General features: G+C 38.2%; 1 protein-coding gene and 1 long non-coding RNA gene across 6 annotated transcripts in view; one reads left to right on the top strand and one right to left on the bottom strand.

Moving 5' to 3' along the window:
- TOPBP1 (DNA topoisomerase II binding protein 1) overlaps positions 1 to 27,730 on the top strand; it is a 63,693-nt gene that overhangs the window by 20,132 nt on the left and 15,831 nt on the right. For 3 of the 4 annotated variants that reach the window (XM_023207447.1, XM_023207446.1, XM_023207450.1), the window contains exons 13-24: positions 2,200 to 2,411; positions 4,235 to 4,521; positions 13,631 to 13,804; positions 13,893 to 14,002; positions 18,212 to 18,335; positions 18,927 to 19,073; positions 19,192 to 19,294; positions 21,787 to 21,979; positions 22,249 to 22,350; positions 23,981 to 24,201; positions 25,062 to 25,228; positions 25,463 to 25,574. In XM_023207447.1, the coding sequence (XP_023063215.1) occupies positions 2,200 to 2,411; positions 4,235 to 4,521; positions 13,631 to 13,804; positions 13,893 to 14,002; positions 18,212 to 18,335; positions 18,927 to 19,073; positions 19,192 to 19,294; positions 21,787 to 21,979; positions 22,249 to 22,350; positions 23,981 to 24,201; positions 25,062 to 25,228; positions 25,463 to 25,574 (1,952 nt within the window). The remainder of the gene's footprint in view (positions 1 to 2,199; positions 2,412 to 4,234; positions 4,522 to 13,630; positions 13,805 to 13,892; positions 14,003 to 18,211; positions 18,336 to 18,926; positions 19,074 to 19,191; positions 19,295 to 21,786; positions 21,980 to 22,248; positions 22,351 to 23,980; positions 24,202 to 25,061; positions 25,229 to 25,462; positions 25,575 to 27,730) is intronic. The other variant, XM_023207448.2, reaches the window with a different exon arrangement.
- LOC111539537 overlaps positions 12,811 to 27,730 on the bottom strand; it is a 35,749-nt gene continuing 20,829 nt past the window's right edge. The window contains exons 2-3 of one of the 2 annotated variants that reach the window (XR_004228864.1): positions 21,757 to 21,993; positions 12,811 to 15,839 (exon numbers count right to left, since the gene is read on the bottom strand). This is a non-coding gene — a long non-coding RNA (uncharacterized LOC111539537). Of the gene's footprint in view, positions 15,840 to 21,483; positions 21,535 to 21,756; positions 21,994 to 27,730 lie in introns of those variants that run through there. The other variant, XR_002730706.2, reaches the window with a different exon arrangement.

The following is a 27,730-nucleotide window of genomic DNA, read 5'->3' as shown; positions in this document are numbered from 1 at the left end:
AAAAGTAAAGAAGTGATTACTGTAAGTGTCCAAAAAGACTGAGCACAGTGGCTCATACCTGTAATCCCAGCACTTTGGGAGGCCAAAAGATTGCTTAAGCTCAGGAGTTTAAGACCAGCCTGGACAACATAGTGAGACCTCATCTCTATTTAAAAAATAATTTAAAAAAAATGAGCTAGGCATGGTGGCATGTGCTTATGGTCCCAACTACTCGGGAGGCTAAGGCAGGAGGATTGCTTGAGTCCAGGAGACCAGGGCTGCAGTGAGCTATGATCACACAACTATACTCCAGCCAGGGCAACAAAGTGAAACCCTGTCTCCAAAAAAAAGCCCAAATAGTGGCTACTATTAAGAAGGGAGGGAAGGGGGGTTGTATGGCATGTTGGAGAGGTTCTGGGGTGGTTAGCGAGATTCTGTCTTCTGACATGAGTGGCGGACTTAAGGGTTTCACCTTATAACAATTCATTAAGCTGTATATTTCTTTTTTTGCTGTTTTCTGTTTGAATTATATGAAACAAATTCTTTTAAAACCGAAATTGTGGAAGATAATAACATACATGACAACAGACTCCACTGGATACAACTGAAGCTGCATTCAGCAGGAAAGTCATGCAAATTCTGAAATAGAATAATTGGTACTAGCCCTAACAGTTATTAAAATACATTTTGTGGCCAGGTGTGGTGGCTCATGCCTGTAATCCTAGCACTTTGAGAGGCTGTGGCAGGAGGCAAAGTTCAAGATCAGCCTGGGCAATATACTAAGACTCTGTCTTTAAAAAAAATTTAAAAAATGAGCCAGGCAGTGTAGCATAAATCTGTAGTCTCAGTTATTTGGGAGGCTGAGATGGGAGTATTGTTTGAGCTTGGGAGGTCAAGGCTGCAGTGAGTCACAATGGTGCCACTGTACTCTACCCTGGAGGACAGAGCAAGACCCCGTCTCAGAAAACAAATATATATTTTGTGAAACTTCACTAAATAACAGTGTGGTTGCGTGTAGCAGAAAGTTTAATTCATGGACAGCAAGAGTAGCAGGAGAGTCAAATACACAAAGAAATTTACGATAAAAGTGACAAATTATTAAGAAAGACATGGCTTATTCAATAAATAGGATTCATTAAAGTTGGACCAATATCTCATATCTAAATAAGTACTGAATGGATTAGTGGGTTAAATATAAAAAATGAAGTTATAAAAGTACTAGGATAAACACATAACATAGAAAAAAAAGTGCTAGGAAACATGGGAAATTTAAAAATCTGAAAAGTTGGAAACTGGAACGTAAAACCCAGAAGTCATAAAAGAAATCATGGAATTCTGTTCAATCTCAAGTCATAGACTTCTTTTTCTGCCCTGTATTCTCTGTGTGTAATATCCTATGATCCTGAGGCACTTAATTTCTCTGTATTTTTTCCCATGTCTATACTTAAATATTGAGAGGATCAAATGAGATAATATGTAGAAATGCTTTGGAAAGTTGTAGTAGGTTAAAAAATAATAATAATAATGTGTTATTTATACACTTTGCTCCTGTCACTTTTTCCTTGCCTTCTTTTGGGAGGAAAGGACAAAGTGTGGGGGTGATAACTAATTTAGGAGGTAACTTTGGCTGTGTGAGGTGGTTCACGCCTGTAATCCCAACTTTAGGAGGCTGAAGCAGGAGGATCACTTGAGCTCAGGAGTTTGAGACCAGGCTAGGCAACATGGTGAAACCCCATCTTTACAGAAAATACAAAAATTAGCCAGATGTGGTGGTTAGGACTACACCTGTAGTCCTAGCTACCGGGGAGGCTGAAGTGGGAGGATAGCTTGAGCCTGGGAAGTGGAGGTTGCAGTGAGCTGTGATTATGCCACTGCACTCCAGTCTGGACAACATACCAAGACAAGACCCTGTCTCAAAAGGAGGTAATTTTGCTGTCTGTTCTTTGCATGTCTAATTGCATAATTGTCTAATTGTCTAAAAACATAATATGTCTAATTATGTTTTTATAAAAAGTTTGTTACAGCAATACATTTTTACCCTAGAGTAAGCATTTGTAAGGGGATTAGCTTAATTTCAGATAGAATAAACCAAATTTTAATCAGTATTTTTTTCTATACTTACATATCTCTAACCACACTGTTGTGTTGGAAATTTTGTTCTTAGTGTTGCGGGTGAATTGTATACGTGACCATTTCCATTTCTTTAAATATAAATTTCAGTGTTCAAGAATACTTTGTTCGCAAATCCAATGCAAAGAAAGGCATGTTTGCCAGTACTCATCTTATATTGAAAGAACCTGGTGGCTCTAAATATGAAGCTGCAAAGAAGTGGAATTTACCTGCAGTTACTATAGCTTGGCTGTTGGAGACTGCTAGAACGGGAAAGAGAGCAGACGAAAGCCATTTTCTGATTGAAAATTCATCTAAAGAAGGTTAATACTTTTATTCTGTTATTTTATATATATTTACAACTAGATGGTTTCTGGGATATAAATGTGCCAATGCTTGTGTTTAGGAAAGGTCATTGATTTTCACTTTTCACATTGGGTGCAGTGAGGGTCTCAGTGTTTGAAGTCTCAAGATGTAAGCTTGGCTCCTATTTATTGTTGATTCCTTCTATGGCTCACAGTAACATACCATGTAATTAATGTGCTCTCTCTCCTCTTATCTTTGGGCTTCTGCATGTTTCCTGTAGACCACCTCACAGTTGCCAGCTCTTCCTTATCTTTCAGTTCTCAGCTAAGATACCACTTTCACTGGGAAGCCTTTCTTTTTCTTCTTTTTCTTTCTTTTTTTTTTTAAATTATTATTATACTTTAAGTTCTAGGGTACATGTGCACAACATGCGGGTTTGTTACATATATACATGTGCCATGTTGGTTTGCTACACCCATTAATTCATCATTTACATTAGGTATATCTCCTAATGCTATCCCTCCCCCATCCCCCTACCCCACAACAGGCCCCAGTGTGTGATGTTCCCTGCCCTGTGTCCAAATGATCTCATTGTTCAATTCCCACCTATGAGTGAGAACACGCGGTGTTTGGTTTTCTGTCCTTGTGATAGTTTGCTCAGAATGATGGTTTCCAGCTTCATCCATGTCCCTACGAAGGACATGAATTCATCCTTTTATATGGCTGCATAGTATTCCATGGTGTATATGTGCCATATTTTCTTAATCCAAATCCAGTCTATCACTGATGGACATTTGGGTTGGATCCAAGTCTTTGCTATTGTGACTAGTGCCGCAATAAACATATGTGTACATGTGTCTTTATAGTAGCATGATTTGTAATCCTTTGGTTATACACCCAGTAATGGGATGGCTGAGTCAAATGGTATTTCTAGTTCTAGATCCTTGAGGAATCGCCACACTGTCTTGGGAAGCCTTTCTTGACTCACTAAGTATGGCCTTTGTCTTGGTGTAATGTTTTGTTTCACCATGACACTCTGTATCATCCCTTTTATCTCTTACCTTGGTGTTATAATGGTGGTTTATTTTGTGTCTCCCTGCTAAATTATAAGTTCCAGAAAGGCAGTGAACATGCATGTCTTGTGAATTCTGTATTTCTTGTGTCTAACATTAGGCCTGGCATGGAGTAGCTATGTAATAAGTTTTTTTATTAAATGTTGAAAACAGGTGGAAGGCAGAGGTGGAAGAATACAGTACCTTCTCTTTTAAGATAATAGCATTCCTGGGCAAACTTCAGGGGCATATCAGCAGTTTGGGAACACCTCTCAGAGTCATTACTTATTTTGCCAGACAAACTGGTAATTTTATGACGGAGGCTAAGTGATGTTTAGGTCGTATTAAAATTTGATTAAGGGCTTTCCAAAACTTTACTGTAGTTAACTCTGAGTAATTCAGATTTTCTTTTTAGCCTGTCATTGACTAGAAGGACATTGACTGATACAATTTTTGGCAGATAGGCTTATTGAGACATAGCAAGATGAAACAGGAAATCTATTTTTATTTTTTCAGTTAATGTGCTTGTCTAACTCAACATATATTTAATGCATAATCTGGTTTGTTTCTTGGAAAGTAGGTATATAATTTTGTCATTTAAAGTGTACTGAGAATTGACATGAAAACTAACAGTTAGATTGGGATGACAAGGTAGATGGATCACTTGAGCCCAAGAGTTATGCAAGAAAGAAAGGAAATAAAAGAGACGTAAAACATTACTTCTTGTGTAGTGGAAAAAAGTGGGCATTAGTGGCTCATATTTGTTTTTTTTCATTTTAAATCTCTAGAACGAAGTTTGGAAACAGAAATAACAAATGGAATCAATCTAAATTCAGATACTGCAGAGCATTCTGGCACACGCCTGCAAACTCACAGAAAAACCGTCATTACACCTTTAGATATGAATCGCTTTCAGAGTAAAGCTTTCCGTGCTGTGGTCTCACAACACGCCAGACAGGTTTCAGCCTCCCCAGCAGTAGGACAACCACTTCAGAAGGAGCCCTCACTACACCTGGATACACCATCAAAATTCCTGTCCAAGGACAAACTCTTCAAGCCTTCCTTTGATGTGAAGGTAAGGTTTATAGGCAATGGTCCCAGAGTTAACAGTTTTACCGTTTATAAAGTTAAAGCACCAAATTCGGCATCACCTCTAAAGTGTAGTAGTAAATTTTCCAGAGACGTTGGCAAGTAGATTTTTGTTATTGCGTTTGAATGCTTTGAGTCCCAGTATACATTTAGGGTTAAGGTAAGAGCTATAAATAAATATGGTGTGAAATTAGGACATCTGGGTTCCAGTACTAGATCAATCTTGAACTGTATAACTAGGCCGATCATTTAACATACCTGAGCTTCAGTTTGTTTCTTCATACAAAGAAGATAATATTTGCTCTGAAAATTTATAGATTATAAAGATCAAATGATGAAATCACTTTATAAACTATAAAATGTGAACACACTGCTACTTTATATATTGGTTCTCAGAGTACAGCCACGATTTGCCTTCTGAAAATGTGTGTATATCACCTTACTTGAATTGTTTCCTGTAAGGACATTGAGTTAAGTCTGTGTTTTAGTTTGATCTCCTGAGCAGTATAGTATGGCTCCCTTTCTGAAAAATTAGTTTGCAAATCAGGGGCTAATAAAATCTTCCAAATGATTTTCTTTTATTTTCCAAAGCTGATTTTCATCACTATTTCTTTAGTAGCTTTTGACGTCTTAAGTGGCTGTTCAAACCGTTGTCTATGATTTCTTTACTTACAAACCTTTGCAGAATTATTTTACTCATTCGTCTGTTGATATTTTTGTTTATAGGGTATTTAGAAGCAATATTTTAATAATTTTTATTGGTGTGTTTTGGAGCAGACTTACTAAAAAGTTTACAGATTATTCATATTCAGAAAATAAATATTAATTGATATCCAGGACAATTTTCCCCAAGCTAATTTATGTCTTTATTTTTGGTGAGAATTCCAGTGACCCACATGAAAAAAAAATCTTTACTATTAAACTCAAAATTCTAAGTTTTCACATGAAATCTCTTCTGAGGTAACATTTTGTACTGTGATTAATACTCAGGTCCATATCCCTTAAGAAATAAAGGAAAACCAGTCTTGGGAACTGTGAGGTATAGGATCAAGCCTCTTCTTTGTCTCCTACTGCCTTTTAAAAGCAAGTCAACCCCTTTCGGCTTCATTATTCTCACCTGTAAAATCCAGATGATCTCTGAAGTCTCATAACTCACAGACTCTCTGAAGAGCGAATGTAATAATATTAGTAGGCAAGAAAATAGTAGAAATATTTTCAGTCATTGAGACCATTCTTATGTAGATACTTTGCAATAAAAGTTTTGCAGTGGAAAGCTGATAGTTCTGAATAGCCTCAGTACAAAAAGCACATTTAAAGATTTTATTGTTTAGAGTCATAATATTGATCAGTGTTGTTTCTCCTTTTTCTTTCTTTTTTGATGGCACATAAATAATGCTTCATCTTATAATCAGTGGTTCTTCAAACTGATATAATATGGTATGTTGAATTATTTAGTCAAAACATGAAAGGGCCTATGGAATAATCACAAAATTGACCATCTATTAGGCCTCACCTTCCCTCCCCACCAAAAAATTCACGTCTTATTTAAACTTAGTTTTTAATTAATATACATCAGAGCAGTACAATAAGTATACTGTTAATGAAATATCAGGGTTAATCATTGGGAAGCCACTATACACATTCAGATAGAGACCATGGTCAGTACTGTAAATCCTTGTTTGTGGCTCCATCACTGCTTCCTCCCTAAAGTATACTCCTGACTTCTAACACTATAGTTTTGTCATGCTTGTTTTTGACTTTTAAATATATGGTATCATAGTATGTATTCTTTTGAGTCTGCTTTTTTTAAATTGTTCTTTAACCCTTATTTAGATGTGTCTGTTTTGCTGCATGCAAATATAGTTCATTTATTTTTTCCTTTGTATGGATATACAGAATTTACATTTCCAGTGTACTGTTGATGGGCATTTAGTTGGTTACTGGTTTTTTGCCCTTACAAAATAATTTTACTGTGAGCATTCTTGTGCATGTCTCTTGGAGTCTATGTGTGTGTGTTACTATGTGGTATATACCTAGAAGTGAAATTGTTGGGTTCTATTTCAGCTTCAGTAGAGAACGACAAATTTTTTGCCAAAGTGATTATACCAGTTTATGCTTCCACCAGTAGTGTGTTGAGTGTACCCAGTGTTCCTCATCTTTGCTGATACTTGCTATTATAAGCTGTTTTATTTCATTTTTTACTTCAAAATAATTTCTAACTTACAAAAAGTTACAAAATAAAAATGGTACAAGGGGCTGGGTGTGGTGGCTCACATCTGTAATCCCAGCACTTTGGGAGGCTGAGGTGGGAGCATCACTTGAGACCTGGAGTTCTGAACCAGCCTGGGCAAAATAGCGAGACCCCCATCTCTAACAATTTTTTTTTTTTTAATTAGCTGGTCTTGGTGGAGTGCTCCTGTAGTCCTAGGTACTCAAGAGGCTGAGGCGGCAAGATGGCTTGAGCCCAGGAGTTTGAGGCTGTAGTGAGCTATCCTACCACTGTACTCCAGCCTGAGTGACAGAGCAAGACTCTGTCTCAAAAAGAAATAAGTACAAGGATGGCTGGGCATAGTGGCTCATGCCTGTTATCCCATCACATTATGAGGCTGATCAGGGGTGGATCACTTGAGGCAGGAGTTGGACACCAGCCTGGGCAACATGGTGAGATGCCACATCTACAAAAAGTTGGAAAAGTTAGCTGGGCATGATGATGCATACCTCTTCCTACTTAAATGATATTCTTTATTATTTGTCAGTTTTCAATTATGTTTTTGGCTCCCACTAATTGCCTGTATAGAAGATTTTATTCTCTTTCCCCCTTTTCTCTCTTCTGTTTTTCACTGCATATTTTTTTACTTTGTCAGGAGGGAAAATATATTTTTTCAACCCACAGACCCCACCCTCGTTTTGGTCTTAACTCTACATTTGTAATCAAATATATGAAATGCGTACTCTTCTTTTTGAAGCTTTCCTGTCGGCTTTGATATGATGAAGTTCATTTTTTAGTAGGTTCCTCAGGAATCTATGTGTATACTTGTGTACAGTATTCCTTGAGTTCTGCATGTTCATAACTTTTACTATGGCCTTGCTTCTACAGATTGTTTGGATGTACTATTCTTAGTTTGCTGTTTTTTTTTCTTGAGTTTCCTGAAAATGCTCTTCCACTACTGCCTTGCTTTGTGTGTGTTGTTTTTGAAAACAATCTGATGCCAGTCTAATTAAATTATCTTGTCTTTGTAAGTTATTTCATCTTTTTGCCTGGAGGTCATGTGGATTTTTCTTTTATCTTTTTTTGTTGTTGTTAAGACAGAGTGTCGCTCTGTCGCCCAGGCTGGAGTGCAGTGGCACGATCTCGGCTCGCTGCAACCTCTGCCTCCCGGGTTCAAGCGATTCTCCTGCCTCAGCCTCCCGAGTAGCTGGGATTACAGGCACACGCCACCATGCCTGGCGAGTTTTTGTATTTTTAGTAGAGACAGGGTTTTGCCATGTTGGCCAGACTGACCTCGAACTCCTGATGTCAAGTGATCTGTCCACCTTGGCCTCTCAGAGTGCTGGGATGACAGGCATGAGCCACAACGCCTGGCCTTTCCTTTTATCTTTGAACTCAAATAGTTTTACGAGGATGTCTAGATGTTAAGAATTCTCAATCATTTGAAATCAGTTTTCTACAATACATGGTAGATTTTAAAATTTGATTCTTTTCAAATTTTTGGTCTGAGAGATGAGAAGAATGGAGTTGCCAATCAACTGAGTTGAACAGAACAGGTTGAGATTGGAGCCTAAAGATCAAGAGTTCACATGTTAGACACATTAAGTTTGAGATGCCTGTTAGATATCCAAGTAGTTGTTAAATAGGCGGTTGCAAATAAAGCTGGAAGTTTGAGGAATGGTTTGGGCTGGAGATAAAAATTTGGGGTTCTGAGTTTGTAGGTAATATGTAAAGCCATGTGAGAACAGACGCCAAGAGATCAGGAGAAGGCGAAGAAAGGAAAGAGGTTTGTTTTGTTTTGTTTTGTTTAAGACAAGGTCTCGCTGTGTCACCCAGGCTGGAGTGTAGTGGCATGATCACAGCCCATTACAACCTTGACCTCTGGACTCAAGCAATACTTCTACCTCTGCCTCCAAAGCAACTAGGACTTCAGGTGCATGTCACTACACCTGGCTAATTTTTAATTTTTTGTAGATACGGGGATCTTACCACACTGCCCAGGCTGGCCTTAAATTCCTGGACTCAAGCAATCCTCCTGCCTTGGCCTCCCAAAGTGTTGGGATTATAGGTGTGAACCAACATGCCCAGCTGAAGAAAAGAGCTCTAAGGAACACCTTGAGGTGCTCACCTTTAGAGAAGGAACCAGCAAAGGAGACTGAGAAGGACGTATAAGAGGAGGAAAGCCTAGAGATTATTTTAGAAGCCAAGTATTTCAAAGAGGGAGGAAGGGTTAACTATGTCCAGTACTGCTCAAAGATCAAGAAAGGTGAGAATAGAAAATTGGCCAGTGGATTTAGCATTATGGAGGTCAATGGTGTCATCATAACAATAAGGGTTTTGGTGGCATGATGGAGATGGAAGCTGGTGTGAGTTCATAAAGAAATGAGAAGAATGGGAGACATTGAGTGTAAACAACGATTTTTGAAGGAGTCTTGCCATAAAGGGGAGCCAAGAAAATGGAGTTGTAGCTATGGGGCAAAGTAGGGTCAAAAGAAGGTTGTTTTCTTTTTAAGGTAGAAGAAATAGCCAGGCTCAGTGGCGCTTGCCCATAATCCCAGCACTTTGGGAGCCCAAGATGGGAGGATCACTTGAGTCCCAAGAGTTCAAGACAAATCTGGGCAACATGGCAAGACACTGTCTTTACAAAATACACAGAAATTAGCTGGGCGTGGTGGTGCAAGTCTGTAGTCCCAGCTAGTTGGGAGGCGGAGGCAGGAGGATTGCTTGAGCTCAGGAGATAGAGGATGCAGTGGGCAGTGATCATGCCGCTGCATTCCCGCCTGGGTGACAAACTGAGACCCTGTCTCAAAAAAAGAAGAAGAAATAACTGTGTGCCAGTGTAACTGCCAGTAGAGAGCCAATTGATGATGCAGATGAGAGAAGGAAAACTTGTAGGAGGCTTGAGTCTGAGAGGCATTGGGATCTACTTAAGTAGAGGAAAGTACTAGTGGCACGTGTGCTGAAGGCAGATAGAGGTAGTATGGGAGCTTCTGATTTTTGTATAAGGACTCCTCTAAAATGCTTTGAAGAAATTAAAAAAATTAAAGTTTAGCATATAGAAAGACTGTGTTCTTGGCAAAATAGATTTAAGCATCGTCAAGATCTATAAAGGCGTATTAATCTGTTTGCACATTGCTGTAAAGAACTACCCCAGACCGAGTAATTTGTTATTTTTATTTTTTTATATTGAGACGGAGTCTTGCTCTGTTGCCCAGGCTGAAGTGTAGTGGCGTGATCTCGGCTCACTGCAATCTCTGCCTGCTGGGTTCAAGTAGTTCTCTTGCCTCAGCCTCCCGAGTAGCTGGAATTACAGGTACCCACCACCACACCTGGCTAATTTTTGTATTTTTAGTAGAGATGGGATTTCACCGTGTTGGGCAGGCTGATCTCAAACTCCCAACCTCAAGTGATCCACCCACCTCAGCCTCCCAAAGTGCTGGGATTACAGGTGTGAGCCACTACGTCCAACTTTATAAAGAAAACAGGTTTAACTGACTCACAGTTCCACAGGCTGTACAGGAAGCACCACTGGGGAGGCCTCAGGAAACTTACAGTCATGGTCGAAAGTGAAAGGGAAGTGAACACGTCTTTCATGACTGGAGAAGGAGGAAAAGATAGCGGGGGGGCGATGCCACACACTTTTAAACAACCAGATATCAGCCAGGCACAGTGGCTCACACCTGTAATCCCAGCACTTTGGGAGGCCAAGGTGGGTGGATCACCTGAGGTCAGGAGTTCAAGACCAGCCTGGCCAACGTGGCAAAACCGCATCTCTACTAAAAATATAAAAATGAGCTGGGTGTGTTGGCACATGCCTGTAATCCCAGCTAATCGAGAGACTGAAGCAGGAGAATCACTTGAACCAGGAGGTGGAGGTTGCATAGAACCAAGATGGCACCACTGTACTCCGGCCTGGGCAACAGTGAGACTCCATCTCAAAACAAACCAGATATCATGAGAACTCACTCATTATCACAAGAACAGCAAGGGGGAAATCCGCCCCCATAATCCAGTCACCTGCCACCAGGCTCCTCCTCCATCATTGGGGATTAGAGTTCAACATGAGATTTGGGTGGGGACACAAATCCAAACCATATCAAAAGGTAATGTAGATCCTAGAAAAAAATGCAAGCAGAAACAGCATTTAAAAAATCTGAAAAGAATAATTGCAGGTAGGCAGTAACCCTACCATTTATTAAAACCTCTTGTAAAGTTGCAGTAATTAAAGCAGTGTGTTGTCATCTGAATAATCAAGTTAGTGTATAAGATTATACTCCACAAATAGGGGAATATATTATGTAATAAAGGTAGCATTCAAATTGGACAACTAGGTAGCCATCTGAGAATACGTTTGTAATTAAAGCTCACACTTTACATCAGAATACTTTTTAGGTGATCAACTTTTGGGGTTTTCCTTGAAACAGGATCTCACTTTATCACTTGGGCTGGAGTTCAGTGGCATCATCATGGCTCACTGCAGCTTCGACCTCCTGGGCTCAAGCAGTCCTCCCACCTCAGCCTCCTGAGTAACTCAGACTACAGGTACATGACACTGTGCCCAGCTAGTTGTATTTTTTGGAGAGTTGGAGTCTCACTCACCATGTTGCTCAGGCTGGTCTAGAACTCATGGGCTCAAGCAATTCTGCCTTGGCCTCCCAAAGTGTTGGAATTACAAGCGTGAACCACCACACCCAGCCTAGATGATCAGATATTTAAACATAAGAAATGAAGCCATAAAAATTCCCAAACATGTCATTAATTTGTTTTTAAAATAATCCTAGTGTGGGGAAGGCCTAACTATAACATACACTCCAAAAGAAATAGAAGATTTGTGTGAATTTGATAGCATTAAAAATTCTCTAACTGGGTGTGATGGCACATGCCTGTAGTCCCAGCTGACATAGGAGGATTGCTTGAGCCCCAGAGGCAGAGGTTGCAGTGAGCTAAGATCAAAGATCGAGCCACTGCACTCCATTCTGGGCAAGAGAGCAAGACCCTGTCTCAAAAAACAAAACAAAAAAATTCTCCAGCCAGGCACGGTGACTCACACCTGTCATCCCAGCACTTTGGGAGGCCAAGGAGAGAGGATTGCTTGAGCCTAGGAGTTTGAGACCAGCCTGGGAAAGACGGCAAGACCCTGTCTCTATGAAAAATTTTAAAATTACCTGAGCACAGGGTTGTGCATCTGGAGTCCCAGCTACCTGGGAGGCTGAGGTGAGAGGATCCCTTGAACCCAGGAGTTAGAAGCTATAGTGACATATGATCATGCCACTGCACTCCAGCTTAGGTGACAAAGCAGGACCCCATCTCTAAAAAACAAAAGGCTCCATGGCAACAGTTTGACAAATGATAAATTGAAAGTAAATACACGGATATGTTATCACAGTTGATCCATGCACATATAAATTCATACAAATGAATATAAAAGTATATTCATACAAGCAATTAAAAAAAAAAGACAACCCAGTGGACAAATGGGCAAAGGATAGGAGCAGGTAGTTGTCACAAAAAATTAGATATAAATATACATATAGCCAGGTGCGGTGGCTCACGCCTGTAATCCCAGCACTTTGGGAGGCAAAGGCAGGTGGATCACGAGGTCAGGAGTTCGAGATCAGCCTGACCAACATGGTGAAACCCTGTCTCTACTAAAAATATGAAAAATTAGCCAGGCATGGTGGTGCATGCCTGTAGTCCCAGCTACTCAGGAGGCTGAGGCAGGAGAATCGCTTGAACCCAGGAGGCAGAGGTTGCAGTGAGCCAAGATCGCGCCATTGCACTCCAGCCTGGGTAATAGAGCAAGACTCCGTCTTAAAATACACACACACACGCACAAAGATATTTAACCTCATTCAGTATAAAAGAGTAGAAAATTAAAGCATACAGATAAAATTTTTTAGTCATCAGATTGTCAAAAAAAATCTGATTACTGCATTATCAAGCACATTTGGAAAATACACACACTCATACTTTGCTCATGAAAATGTCAACATTGGTAGATACATGTTGGTCTTGTTTTTTTAGGTTTTTTTTTTTTTTTTTTTTTTTTTTGAAGAAATGGGGTCTCACCGTGTTTCCCAGACTGGTCTCAAACTCCTGGCCTTGAGCCATTTTCCTGCTTCAACTTCTCTGGAGTAGCTGAGATTACTGCCAGGAGCTACTGCACTGGGCTGGTAGATGCATTTTGCTTAAAAGGTTTCTTTTACTCTTGTATGTGCAAAATGGTTTGTGTACAAGGTTATTCATTGCATCATTATACTAGCAAAAGATTGTTAACCTAAAGCTTACAGTTGTATACAGGTTAAATACATTCTGATACATACATGAAATACTGTACACATGCAAAAGAGAATGAGCAAGCCATCCGGACAACAGTAGCTTCCTTTCAGGAGGGAACTGTTGGTGGCTTTAGAACAGAAATATATTTTGAACTTTTGAAGATTTTTTTTTTTTGTAATTCTCAGCTCGTTTTGACTTTCTAACCTTCTTTATAATTCGTTTCTTGATTATATCCATCGTTGCTTGTTTGCTTCCTTCTGAGTTTGTTTTTTTGTTTTGTTTTTTTGTTTTTTTTTTCAAATTCAACTCTAAGATTCAGGTAAGAGGCAAGCACTGCTGAAAATGTAAGCTTGTTAGTCTCTGAACCAATATGCTGGACAGTATGGAATTTTTGTTCTTCACAGTATATAGATTCGATTAGTTTATTCTTTTCATTGTTATTTGGAGGAAAACTAGAGGATGTTAAACTGTAACCCATTAATTTTGAGGATTCTCCCCCTTCTCTCTCTTTACCCCTCTCTCCTCCTCTTTCTTTTTCCTGTCCTATTAACCCATCTTGCTTCTCTCTCTTCGTTTCTCCTTCTCGCTCTCTCCTTCATATGTATAGGATGCACTTGCAGCCTTGGAAACTCCAGGACGTCCCAGCCAACAGAAAAGGAAACTGAGTACACCGCTCTCAGAAGTTATTGTCAAAAACTTGCAACTTGCTTTGGCAAATAGCTCTCGAAATGCTGTCGCGCTTTCTGCCAGCCCTCAACTGAAAGAGGCCCAGTCAGAGAAGGTAGGATTAGTTCTCTTATTAAAAGGAAGTTTTAGATAACATTTCAAACAATAATGACTGATCTGTTTCTTTTATTTTCCATGGACAGGAAGAAGCCCCAAAGCCACTTCACAAAGTAGTGGTATGTGTTAGTAAAAAACTCAGTAAGAAGCAGAGTGAACTAAATGGGATTGCAGCCTCTCTAGGAGCAGATTACAGGTAGTTGGCACATCTTTCTGTTTCATGGTGATATGACTGAAATTTATAAGGAAACCTAAAGCTATTGTGAGCATCTACAAGGAAACATTTATTTGGTTGTTTCATGCGTCTTTATCTACAAAATCTCTCCAGCTGATTTTTAATTTACCACATCTGTTGAAAATAGCCTGTCACATATTGGTTCACTCATATATATATATATACACACACACATATATAAAATGTATATTTTTTAGGGTATGCACAACAAACATTGGAGAACCTATTTTGTGCCACTATTCTAGAAAACTTAGGATCCATGAATGATCAGTATAGCTTAAAAGAATCCCTGTGTTCAAGGAGTTTAGAGTCTGTTAATAGTAATACATCTGCATCTGAGATTAAGTTTATTTTTACTAGTGATTTTTCAGATTAGAGCTCTCTGGGAGTAGTACTAAGTACTCTGGCAGCCCTCCTTTATTAAGATAGTCTTTTTTGAGCATGTTTTAATTATCTTTTTTTTTTAAGACTTTGGAGACTTAGATTATCAGATTTTTCTTCAGTCAGCCTGACAGACTAAGCTAAAGACAGATTTCTAGCACAAATGGCATCAGTATCCGGAATTGAGAATCTCTTCCCTATTTCAGCCAGTCCTGAGTTGACTGTACTCCCCTACTATCTGTAATGCTTACTTTGTTGATAATTTGTGTTCAGCCATTCATAGATAGCATAAGAATTTGTGTAACAAATGATGAACCATTTCAGGAATATGATTAGTTTCATCTTCCCCTTTGGTAACTCTTATTTCAGTTTGTTTTCTGTTTGATAAAGAAATTAGGGCAGGAAAATACAGAAGTAAAATTAATCTGTAATAGATATAAGCATCTTAGTGTTTGGTACATCCATTTGAAATAGTGCAGCTCTTCTACAGTATATTTGTATTACCTATTATGAATTATTATGTAATGTTATCTATTATTATCTAATTACCTATTATGTTACCTATTGCCAGTTGCTGAGCATTATCTCATTTCATTCTCATAGTAGCCCCACAAGGGATGTGTGTATGTTTTTTTCCCTCAAAATCGAATGTTTCCTTGTATATTCTGTTTTGATGTAGACGTAAGACTTTCAAGGGAACATATAGGAGGTATGTTTTTATACGATTTAAAATGCCAGTCCTCTCAGTATAAAAAATATAATTTATTACTGAAATTCCTAAACAGAATTGAACCAGTGCATTGCATTAAAGTTTATATTAAATCTTTTCCTGAAATGGATTGGTAATTGGTAATTGATAAAAGGGAAGAGCCTTTTAATATGCAGAAGTTATGATATTTATGTATTCATAGAGTAAGCAGTTTTCAAGTGAAGTTGTTCCAAATGTTCCCTTTCTTGATCTAGGACCAGACTGTCCCAAAGAGATCATCCAATACTGTCTTCTGCCTTCAGACAGTTAAACATGTAGGCCAGATCTTTGCAACACATCAGATACAGCATCTTCATTTTATTACAAATATTTGTGTAACATTCCCTCTATTAAAATGAAATTTATAAATATAACCTACCTACTTTTATAATTTAAAAAAGCGGCAGGCAGTACAGCACTCTGTGATGCGTAGGAGAAATAGAAGGTGCATAATATAGAAAAGATACATGTTCAGTTATGTAATGCCTAAGGCTGACTACATTACAAAATGATGGAGTATTAATACGTTTGTATACCTATGAAAAGTAACCACAAATCCAACAGTCCCAAGGCTGAGACCAATCTGGGGGCTCAGATATCATGAGTAGCAGTGGTCTTCCATGAGTTTATACAGTAGTCACCTTTTTGGAATATTAGCATATATTAAAACTGCAAAAAAAAAAAAAAAAAAAACGTGTTTATATGTCAAACAGGTTCTAGGCTCATCTAATTATAAACCACTTTTTTTACATATGTGAGTTTGTCGGGACATTAGAATATCATGCAAGATATGAGATAATTATATGTATGACTGTTCCCCAGAATGTCCAGCATCCTGTACCTTACCCACTGCATGCTAGTAGCACCCTCCAACATACAAACACACATTGTAACAACCAAAATCACCCTCACAAATGCCCAGAATAACCCCTGAAGTAACACTTTTGCTGAAACCACTGATGTAGACCAAGGGTGGATGGACTGGTTCATCTGTTTTTGTGTGAAGTTTTATTGGAATACAGCAATGCCTTTCCACTTACAAATTGCCTATGGCTGCTTTCACATACAAGACAAAAGTTGAGCAGTTGCAGAAGAGATTGTTTGGCCTGCAAAGTCTAAAATATTTACCATCTGGCCTTTTAAGAACAAGTTTGCCATACCCTGATGTAAACCATCTACAACCACTGACAGTCTGTTCTTGAATGGCCTCTGAAGACTGAAACTCATGGTTTCCATATTGTCATAGTGGAGTTGAATAGTAAACCAAATTGATTCAGGCAGAGATACTCCTCTGTTTTTCTGAATTGTCTTGATAATCTACCACTACAGCAGAAAGGGAGACAGTTATTCAGAGGACTAACAAATTAGGTAAGGTGTATTTTTACTGTTATGTTTGAGGATACATGGTCAGTAGGAAATAGAGATTTTAATAATATAATTTAGGAGGCAATAGTACTTCTTACTTCTTATTCTTAATTTTTTATTTTTATTTTTTGAGAGGGAGTTTTGCTCTTGTTGCCCAGGCTGGTGTTCAGTGACACAATCTCGACTCACCACAACCTCTATCTCCCAGGTTCAAGCGATTCTCCTGCCTCAGCCTCCCGAGTAGCTGGTATTACAGGCGTGTGCCACCACATCTGGTTAATTTTGTATTTTTAGAAAAGATGGGGTTTCTCCATGTTAGTCAGACTGGTCTCAAACTCCCAAACTCAGGTGATCTGCCCGCCTTGGCCTCCCAAATTGCTGATATTACAAGCATGAGCCACCGCGCTCAGCTTCTTAATTCATTTGTCTATTTAAAAAGTTCAGAGATATTCCTTACTTAGAAAATGGAAAACATTAAGTGTCCCTAAGGATAAAATTCTCTTTATTTTGGTGATTGTATTTAGAAATACAATTTTTACCTACCCTTTGGGTTTTACTTGATCTTTCCCAGGTCAAGAGAATATTGAATAGGGGCCAAGTGCGGTGGCTTGTGCCTGTAATCCCAGCACTTTGGGAGGCCAAGGCGGGTGGATCACTTGAAGTTGGGAGTTCGAGACCAGCCTGCCCAACATGGTGAAACCCCGTCTCTACTAAAAATACAAAAATTACCAGGCGTGGTTGCACATGCCTGTAATCCCAGCTGCCTAGGAGGCTGAGACAGGAGAATTGCTTGAACCCACGAGATGGAGATTGCAGTGAGCCGAGATTGTGCCACTGCGTTCCAGCCTGGGCAACAGAGCAAGACTCTGTCTCAAAAAAGAAAGAGAATATTGGAAGAATTGGGAGATCATAGCATAATATAATAGTTAAGAGCATGACTTCTGAAGTCAAACTTATCTCTGTCATTTACTCATTGAATATCCTTCAACAGGGGACTGAACCATGTCCCTTAGTTCTTTTATCTATAAGATAAATGTAATAATACCAGTGTTAGGATTGTTGTGAGGAGTGGATGAGATAATGATGTATAAAATATATATAGTCTGTTTTGGGGCATACAATGAATAGTGACTGCCAACAACTGGAGGGCAAGTTGGATGCTTTGCAGTCTACCAATTTGAAATACCTTTATGGTTACTGTAAAAGTGATACTCTTTATAAAAGAAAATTGAAACAATTCAGAAAAGCATAAAGAAGAAAGTAATATTTTAAAGAATATTCTTCTAAACCTCTCTGCGTTTATGTACCACAGATATATTCATAAAATCTGTCTAAAAAGATAGAGCCTATCTTCATTTTTTTAACTGTTTTTTTCTTGAGGTGGGGTCTTGCTGTGTTGCCTGGGCTGAAGTGCAGTGTCTGTTCACAGGTGTGATCATAGCGTACTACAGCCTCAAACTCCTGGCCTCAAGTGATCCTCCTGCCTCAGCCTCCAGAGTAGCTGGGACTGTAGGCATGTATCACTTGGCTTGAGCCTGTCATTTTAATGGTCTTGTTTACTCTAGTCTGAAAGTTTTGGGAAGGTCAGGATATTCTGTTCATAGTAAATAAGGATCATCTTCAAGTAATGTGGATGTTTCTCTTGGTTATTTGTTTTTTTGCATTGGTTATTTCAGGTGGAGTTTTGATGAAACAGTGACTCATTTCGTCTATCAAGGGCGGCCAAATGACACTAATCGGGAGTATAAATCTGTAAAAGAAAGAGGAGTACACATTGTTTCAGAGCACTGGCTTTTAGATGTAAGCAGTGCTTTTTTCCCTTCTTTGTTAATTGAAAATGTATACAAACATTATTTCAGAGCACTAACTCAGAGATTTCACTCTCGGTGGAACTAGAAGCCAGTTTAATAATCTTGGTAAACTGTACACATTTCAGTTCTTTGGCATCAAAAACTTAAGATCTTTAGTCCTTAAATACTCAACAAATCTTTAATGGATACTCTTTCTAATTCTCCAATTCCTTTTACTAATTAAAAATGTGATATGAATGGAAAGTTTATAATTATTTGGGGAAAATTTAACATATCAATAGAGTTTAGATCTGTGTTTCTTTTTTTTTCTGGGTATTCTCTGGAGGGTAATTGATACCTTTGCAGAAGCACAGGAATGGTTTCAGATTTTATACTTCAATGGATATGACATTTAAAAAGTGAGGACAATTTGTCATTTGTATGATGCACATTTTTCAGTGTAAACTACTTTTCAAACTAATTTGTGAACTTTTTGCCATCTGACAGTATAATGTATTATTGCTTGTCGTTATCCTACTTAACATCATTTATTCATTAAGATTTTGTCAGTCCTGTCTTAAAGCACACCATTGTATTGCAGTGTGCCCAAGAGTATAAACATCTTCCTGAATCTCTTTATCCACATACTTACAATCCCAAAATGAGCTTGGATATCAGTGCAGTGCAAGACGGCCGACTCTGTAATAGTCGACTACTCTCAGCTGTGTCTGCAGCAAAGGATGACGAGGTAGGAGATATGGATGATACATTTACCCCCTTCTTAAGCTAAAGGTATAACCATATATTGCTATGAAACCTTATACAGTGGCTTGGTTTGAGAATTTACAATTTTTCTTTTTCAATAGCCAGATCCTTTGATTTTAGAAGAAAATGATGTAGACAATATGGCCACCAATAATAAAGAATCGGCACCATCAAATGGAAATGGAAAGAATGACTCTAAAGGAGGTAAAATATTTATGTTTTAATTAAACATTTTTTTTTGAGACAGGGTCTCAATTTTTTGTGGAGATGGGGTCTTGTCGTCTTGCCCACACTGGTCTGAAACTCCTGGACTCAAAGGATCTTCCTGCCTTGTGAGCCACTGTACCCAGCTGTAAAATATGTTTAAATTACTAAATTTCTTTTACAAATGTATGTCTTCCTTTCATACAGAATGCTTCCTTTATATCAGATAGAAAAATAAAATTATTTTCCATGTTGCTAAATACAAGCAAAGCATATATTAGAGGACTGATTTGCAGTCCCATGCTGATCATTAAGTGATAATTTGCAAAGTTTTATGTAGTTTAAGTGTAAAGCTTAGGAAATTTATGAAACTAGAGTTTTATGGAGTTAGTATGATACAGCCCTAGTCCATTAAAGGTAGGTGAAGTTGGTGATTTTTAAAAAATCTGGTCTTTGGTCCAGTTCTTTTGAGTGGTTTTCAAAAAGTTTTCTTATATGTACAATATATTTTAACATATCCACATGGTTTTAAAGATACAAAAAGACATATGAAGAGTTTATTCCACCCTTACTCTCCAGCCCCCCAGTGTTACTAGTTCCTTATGTATCCTTCTAGAGCTATTTTATGCATATATAGCAATAAATATGTTTTTCCCCCATTTAAAAAAAAAAAAACCGCCACACATAAATGGTGGACTACGATATGTGCTATTTTATACCCTGATCTTTTTGTTACCTTGGGTAGTGTTTTATATCAGTAGATAACTAGGAGCTTCTTTAGTCTTTTTCTTTCTTTTCTTTTCTTCCTTCCTTCCCTCCCTTTCCTTCTCGTCCCCTTTCCCCTCCTTTCCCTCTTCCCTTCCTTTCCCTTTCCTTCTTTCTTCCCTTTTCTTTCTTTTTGGGCAACTGTGTTGTATTCATTATGAATGGTCCCACTTTGTTTAGGCATCCGTTCTTAATAGGTATTTGGGTTATTTCTACTTTCTTGCTTTTATAAATAGTACTGCACTGAATAACCTTATATATGGATGTCTTTTTAATAGATGAATATGTTCTATTTTCCTTACTCATTCTAACCTACCAAAGCTTTCCCTATGACTTACCTATTTGGTTAGTCTCACTCTGTTCATTCCAAAAGTATTTATTTAATACTTCAGAGTTTAGGCTTTAAAGAAACCAGTGGTAAATACAGTTGTCTTGTCCCTTGGTATCCATGTGGTATTGTTTCCGAGGACTTACCTCAGGTACCAAAATCCACAGATGTTTAAGTCCCTTATGTATAAAATGACAGGATTTGAATTTAACCAATGCACATCCTCCTGTATACTTTAAATCATCTCTGGATTACTTATAATACCTAATACGCTGTAAATGTTTTGTAAATAGTTGTTATATTTTATTTTTTTACTGGTACTTTTAATTGTGATATTTTTCATTTTTATGTCTTTAAAGTATTTCTGATCCATACTTGGTTGAATCCATGCATGCAGAACTGGCGGATGTGGAGGGTTGGCTATATATTGTGGTCTGTGTTTTCAAGAGCCTTTAGGGAGTCTAGGCACAGTGGCTCACACCTGTAATCTCAGATCTTTGGGAGGCCAAGGCAAGAGGATTGCTTGACGCTAGGAGTTCCAGACAAGCCTGGGCAACATAGTGAGACCTTGTCTCTACAAAAAATTTAAAAATTAGCCAGGTTTGGTGGTGTACACCTGTAGTGCCAGCTACTCAGGAGGCTGAGGCTGGAGGATCACTTGAGCCCAGGAGTTAGAGGTTATAATGAGCTATAACCATACCACTGCAGTCCAGCCTGGGCCACAGAGCAAGACCCTGTCTGTAAAAAATTAAAAGAATCTTTGGGAAAAATCAGACACATGCACAAATGACTGTAATGCATCTCAGAGTGTATATATACCATGAGAGTTAGAAGCAGGTAGGGAGCTTTATAGAGGGATAATCACTACAGGTCTTGATGAAATATCTTTGAAGGGGGACAGGCACAGTGGCTTACGCTGTAATCCTGCACTTTGGGAGGCTGAGGTGGGCAGATCACCTGAGTTCTGGAGTTCAAGACCAGCCTAGCCCATGTGGCGAAACCCCGTCTCTACTAAAAACTACAAAAATTAGCCAGGCATGGTGGCAGGCACCTGTAATCCCAGCTACTTAAGAGGCTGAGGCAGGGAGAATTGCATGAACCTGGGTGGTGGAAGTTGCAGCAAGCCGAGATCGCGCCACTGTCCAGCCTGGGGAAGAAAAAAAAAAAAAGGGCTTTGAAGGGCTTCCTAGTTACTTCATATACAGTGCTTGTGGTAAGGGCTGCTTTTTATGTTCTACAGTATTCACAGTCTTAGTACATTACTATAGCCTGTAGTTAGTATTCAGTAAATGTTAAGTCAATAAGTTTGTGTTCAACCAGGTCTAAACAAAATAGTTAATGTAAGATATGGTCAGAAAGAGAAACTTACCTTGAATGGTGTATTTGTGTTTGTTTCAAGTTCTGACACAGACTTTAGAGATGAGAGAGAACTTTCAGAAGCAGTTACAGGAGATAATGTCTGCAACGTCAATAGTGAAACCCCAAGGGCAGAGGACTTCCCTTTCAAGAAGTGGTTGTAACAGTGCATCTTCAACCCCTGACAGCACTCGCTCTGCTCGCAGTGGACGAAGTAGAGTCCTAGAGGCACTGAGGTGTGTACCTGTCACTGATGGCAGAAAAACTAGATGACTTGAGAGAAAGGATTTATACACCTGCTGCTGACTCAATTCCATGAGCTTGGCCTAGTTTAGTTTAGTTTTGTTTTTTTCCCCAATATGCAGTAAAAGCAGAAATGTAAAACATCAAGACTAGTGAAAGGGTTATACGTATGCCTAGGCCTTATTTAGCCCAAACAATAAATATTATATTCCAGTATTATCTGTTGCTTTTGGCTCTCTGCTGACTAGATTTTTCCTTCTAGCTTGTCCTTCCGTCCCTTGTTCCCAGCAGTTCTAGACTTCTTACTCGGAGGTGGCAGCAGACATGGAGGTTTGTCTTACAGCAGCACCTGCTTCACAGTGAGGCATGATTGATACTTTTTATTATCTCTGTTGAGAAAGAAATGATTTTAAGATCTAATTTGCCTCAATGGATTCAGTAGGCAGTTCTGTCTACTAATACACTAATATTGAATAGTATTGTATTAAACAATAAGTACATATATATTTTTTTCAGTCTTTCTAATGCAATATATAAAATTTTAAAGTTATTTTTATTGGAATTTTGTATGCATATTGTATTCTTGTAAAATTTGTCTTCTAGAAAAGGTGATTACAGTTTTTAGTGTGATGTGACTTAAGCTCAGTTGCATAACTTCATCTTTTTCGTGATAGAAGAAAAAATCTATAATTGTGTGATAAGAATTATGGAACTTGTATTTTCAATTGACTAATTGAATTAAGTATAAGATAAACTAGCATTTATCTTATGCTAACTGTGTATTACATGAGGCAGTTCATTATCTCAGTACTGAGTAAAGTAGCTTTTTAATATGCTTCAGATCAAGTTTTATCATTATAGAGAACCTAAATCCTGGACCAAATTAGAGTAAATAAATATACTCTGAGAACAAAAGACTATATTCTTTATTTTTGAAGCAAAGGAAGTCTTTTTTTGAGGGGGGGGGGTTCCTTTGGTCAACTGTTTTATGGGTTTTGGTGTTTTTTGTTTTTTGTTTTTTTGAGACAGAGTTTCACTCTTGTTGCCCAGGCTGGAGTGCAGTGGGGTGATCTCGGCTCATGGCAACCTCTGCCTCCCGGGTCCTGGTTCAAGCAGTTCTCCTGCCTCAGCCTCCTGAGTAGCTGGGATTACAGGTGTGTGCCAGCACGCCCGGCTAATTTTTGTAGTTTTAGTAGAGACGGGGTTTCACCATGTTGGCCAGGCTGGTCTCAAACTCCTGACCTCGTGATCCGCCCTCCTTGGCCTCCGAAAGTGTTGGGATTACAGGCGTGAGCCACAGCACCCGGCCTGTGTTTTGTTTTGTTTTTTTTTTTTTTTGCTTCTCCACAGTTTAAATTTTATGGTAAATTATTTTTACTAAGAATGATTGAGTGAATATAAAGAACATTACAGGACTTCTATTTACTGTCATGTAGAATCATTACGATCGCACCATAAAATGCACTTCCCTGTAATTCAGCATATTGCTGTTCTACCATAGACTCTGGAAAGTGGTTACCAATAGCCAAAAGGCTCTTCTGATAAGGCAGCCTTTATAGCCAGCCTCCCTCGTAATCATAGTGCTTATAATTTCAAGTAATTAAAAAATACAACTACTGTTAAGTAAAGTAACCATAGTGTTTGAAACATTGTATAATTAAGGAAAATCACATTTTTAAATGTACCAGTTACTTTTGTATTTTTAAAAAATTTCTTGAAGTGTTGAATTTCTCCTTCGAAGTTTTAGTTCTGTAGACATTGAGTCAAAATATGTGTTCCTAGCTAAAACAGATAACTTTTCTGGAAGAAACCTTAAACCTTTTTTTTTTTTAAAAAATGTCCCTAGGTTCATTTATTTAATATTTTTAATGCTTACTGTGTGCTAGATCGTGGCATATAAAGGTGAGCCACAACTTTTATGGGCTAACTTATGGATTTAATGAGTTTGGATTTGTTATTGCTGTTTATTTAAAACTGTCACTTTTATTCCTTAGGCAGTCTCGTCAAACAGTACCTGATGTCAACACAGAGCCTTCCCAAAATGAACAGATCATTTGGGATGACCCTACAGCAAGGGAGGAGAGAGCAAGGCTTGCCAGCAATTTGCAGTGGCCTAGTTGTCCCACACAATACTCTGAGCTTCAGGTTGACATTCAAAACTTGGAGGATTCTCCTTTTCAAAAGCCTTTGCGTGATTCAGAAATTGCTAAACAGGGTAACAAGAAAGAAATCTTTGCATTTGTTTGTATTAAGTACATGTTGACCTCTTAAAAATAAACAGATAAGCATGTTGTTCTCTGAACTGAATGTGCAAACAAAAAAAAACTTAGTAGATATTTCTAGTTTTGGTTTAAACTTGAGTCACAAAAATAATTTGTAAATTGAGGTACTTCATCAGTAAATTGAAAAACATTTTCATAAATTTGGAAATTTAGAATTGGGCATTTTTTTGTAGACACGATGTTTACCATTGTTCTTTCATTCTAGGCCTTTTTGAATTTGTAGAGTTAATGCTTGGTTTTTCTCCTTGTCATCTTATTTTCATTTAAGTCTTCTGAATTCTGCCTAGCACATACCTACATTTGTTCTTTGGATTGTATGAGTTTCTTTCTGAATTCTCCTATTTTTTTCTTGAGCTTTACCTTGAAAACAAAATTTTCTTATCTCTCATCTTTTTTCTTCCTTTTCTTCTTTTTCACATCGCATGATTACCTCCCTACATTAGATATATAGATTTATCTCTGCTTCTGCTTTTTACAAATTTGGGTTACACTTAACCATGAAAACTTGGTATTTAAGGAAAATGTTGGGAGAAGCCCATAGATAACATACTTGCTCCCTTTAATGCTAATTAATTGCATTTTTTTCTTTATTATTATTATTATTATATTGCCACATGCAGATGGGATGCATTATTTATAAGTTCTGGAGATAGAGTGCTTTTTTGCATGTACTTTTTACATTCCAGAGTTTGTGCTAACTTCATCTTGGCTAAGACAGATGAGAATATTTCCTAGAATTTGTTTTTTAGTCTTATTTGGATCCTGTCACACTGCAGCATTTTATTGTCCTCAGCTGTCTGTGATCCTGGAGACATACATGTGACTGAAGCTCCCAAACACCCAATCTCTGAAGAACTGGAAACTCCCATAAAAGACAGCCACCTGATCCCTACGCCTCAAGCCCCCAGTATTGCCTTTCCGCTTGCCAACCCCCCTGTGGCTCCACACCCTAGAGAAAAGGTTTGTTGATCCTTGATATGGTGATACAGCTTTTGCATATTGCTGTTAGGCTGTGTTAGAAATTTGTTGATATCAATATCAAGGCTTCATCAAATGTTGAAAACTATTTTTTGCATTGTATTATTATTTGTATATTTCATAACTTAGAAGACTGAGTAAAATACCACTGTAAAAGAACTGTATATCTGATCATTTTTAATTTTAATTTTTTCTAAAATAAAACTTTCATTCCAGATTATAACGATAGAGGAGACTCATGAAGAATTAAAAAAACAGTACATATTTCAGTTATCATCTCTGAATCCTCAAGAACGTATTGACTATTGTCATCTGATTGAGAAACTAGGTACCAGTATTTTACTTAAATCAAAAATGTCCCATATAATAACCATATTTGGAAGTCAAATGTAGTCAATATTAATATCATTTGTAAAGTCTAGAAGTAGAGGAAAAGAACATGGGTGACTTGTCTAAGGCTATACCTTGAGTCAGCATTAGAACTTTGATTTTAAAAAGCTCTAAAGTCAGTAGGTCATGGGATTTAAAATTAAAATGGAATCTAGCAGTTGAGGTTTAAGAATCTTCTGTGCTGTTTGACTGTTCACTAATGAAGCTTCACAGGCTTACTATATACATAAAACTACATTTTAATGAACTTGAAAGGTTAATAATATCTAGAGAGGAGCTCCCTCTTTTTTTTTTTTTTTTTCCAGTTAGAAACAGTGTGGAATCTCAGCACTTTGGGAGGCTGAGGTGGGTGGATCACCTGGGGTCAGGAGTTCAAGACTAGGCTGGCCAACATGGTGAAACCCCGTCTCTACTAAAAATACAAAAAATTAGCCAGACGTAGTGGCACATGCCTATGATCCTAGCTACTCAGGAGGTTGAGGCAAGAGAATCGCTTGAACCTGGGAGGTGGAGGTTGCAGTGAGCCGAGATTGCACCACTGTACTCAAGGCTGGGTGACAAAGCAAGACTCTGTCTCAAAAAAAAGAAAAAAGAAATTCAGTGTGGAAAAGAGCTCCTTCTTATCTAATATTATTCTTATTCCACTGGTTGTCAGGCTCTCCACCTGCCATCATTCTAGAAGCAGCATAGTAAAAGAGCAATCTGGTATGCTAGAGCAGCACTGTCCAGTAGAAACAGAATGTGAGCCACATGTGTCATTTGAAATTGTCTAGTAGCTGCATTTTAAAAACTGAAAAGAGGCTGGGTGCATTGGCTCACACCTGTAATCCCAGACTTTGGGATGCTGAGGTGGGAGGATTGCTTGAGCCTAGCAGTTCAAGACCAGCCTGGGCAACATAGTGAGACCCCATCTCAAAAATAAAAAGTAAAAAGAAACAAGTGAAATGAACTTTAAACATATATTTATCATTCAATATGTCATCAGATGAAATATCAGTGAGTTTTCTTTTTATATAAAGGAAAAATCTAGTATGTATTTTACTTACAGCACATCTCAATTGGGACCAACTGTGCTTCAGGTGTTTGATAACCATGGTTGTCTAATGGCTACTCTGTTGAACAAAGCAGCCCTATAGAGTTAGGAAAGGTATAGTAAGAGAAGTTAACCTGACAGCTCAGCATGGAAAGAGAAAACATTAAGAAATATTGGTGGGTTGTTTTTATTTTTGTTTTTGTTTTTGAGACAGAGTCTTGCTCTGTCTCCCAGGCTGGAGTGCCATGGCACAATCTCAGCTCACTGCAACCTCCTCCTCTCGGGCTCAAGCGATTCTCCTGCCTCAGCCTCCCAAGTAACTGGGATTACAGGTGTGCACCACCACGCCTGACTAATCTTTTGTATTTTTAGTAGAGACAGCGTTTTACAATGTTGGCCAGGCTGGTCTCAAACTTCTGACCTCAGGTGATCCACCTACCTTGGCCTCCCAAGGTGCTGGCGTTACAGGCATGAGCCACTGCGCCTGGCCAAAATAGTGGTTCTTAATAGTGGCCCTTCATCATTGGGAAAAGATTAAATGTTATTTAATGCTGTCTTTTTAAGAATGTGGAGAACTATGATATGCTTTTTTTTTTTTTTTTTAATATTTATGTCAAATACAGTTGTATACTTGGAAAAACTTTCTGTTAGAAACTTTACTCATATAAAACACTTTGTTTCCCAGTTCCCTGATAGCTTAGATGAGGTTTTAAGTCAGAATTGCTAAGCTTTACCCAGAACTCATGAAAATGAAAGGTTTCAAGTATCTGTCTCCTATAGATTTTTCCATCTCTGCAAACTTTGGGCAAGAGTGATAGCAATTAGCAGAGAATTGATGTAGAAGAGAGCAGGGAGCAGAGGCGGATGAGTACAGATTATGCTGGAATTTGGAGTCTTGTAACTCTAGAGGTTTTCTGATATTAGAATGCAAGCAGACATTATAATGGATATCATGCCCAATCCTTCATTTTATAAATGAAGCAACTGTGGCCAACTGATATATATATAAATCGGTCTATTATGTTGTCTGGGTCACAGAATAAGTTTGTTATATAGAATTG

The sequence above is a fragment of the Piliocolobus tephrosceles genome, chromosome 2 (genome assembly GCF_002776525.5).
Source record: "Piliocolobus tephrosceles isolate RC106 chromosome 2, ASM277652v3, whole genome shotgun sequence".
NCBI classification, from domain to species: domain Eukaryota; kingdom Metazoa; phylum Chordata; class Mammalia; order Primates; family Cercopithecidae; genus Piliocolobus; species Piliocolobus tephrosceles.
The sequence above is the reverse complement of the archived record's forward strand: the minus strand, read 5'-3'. Positions and strand labels throughout refer to the sequence as shown.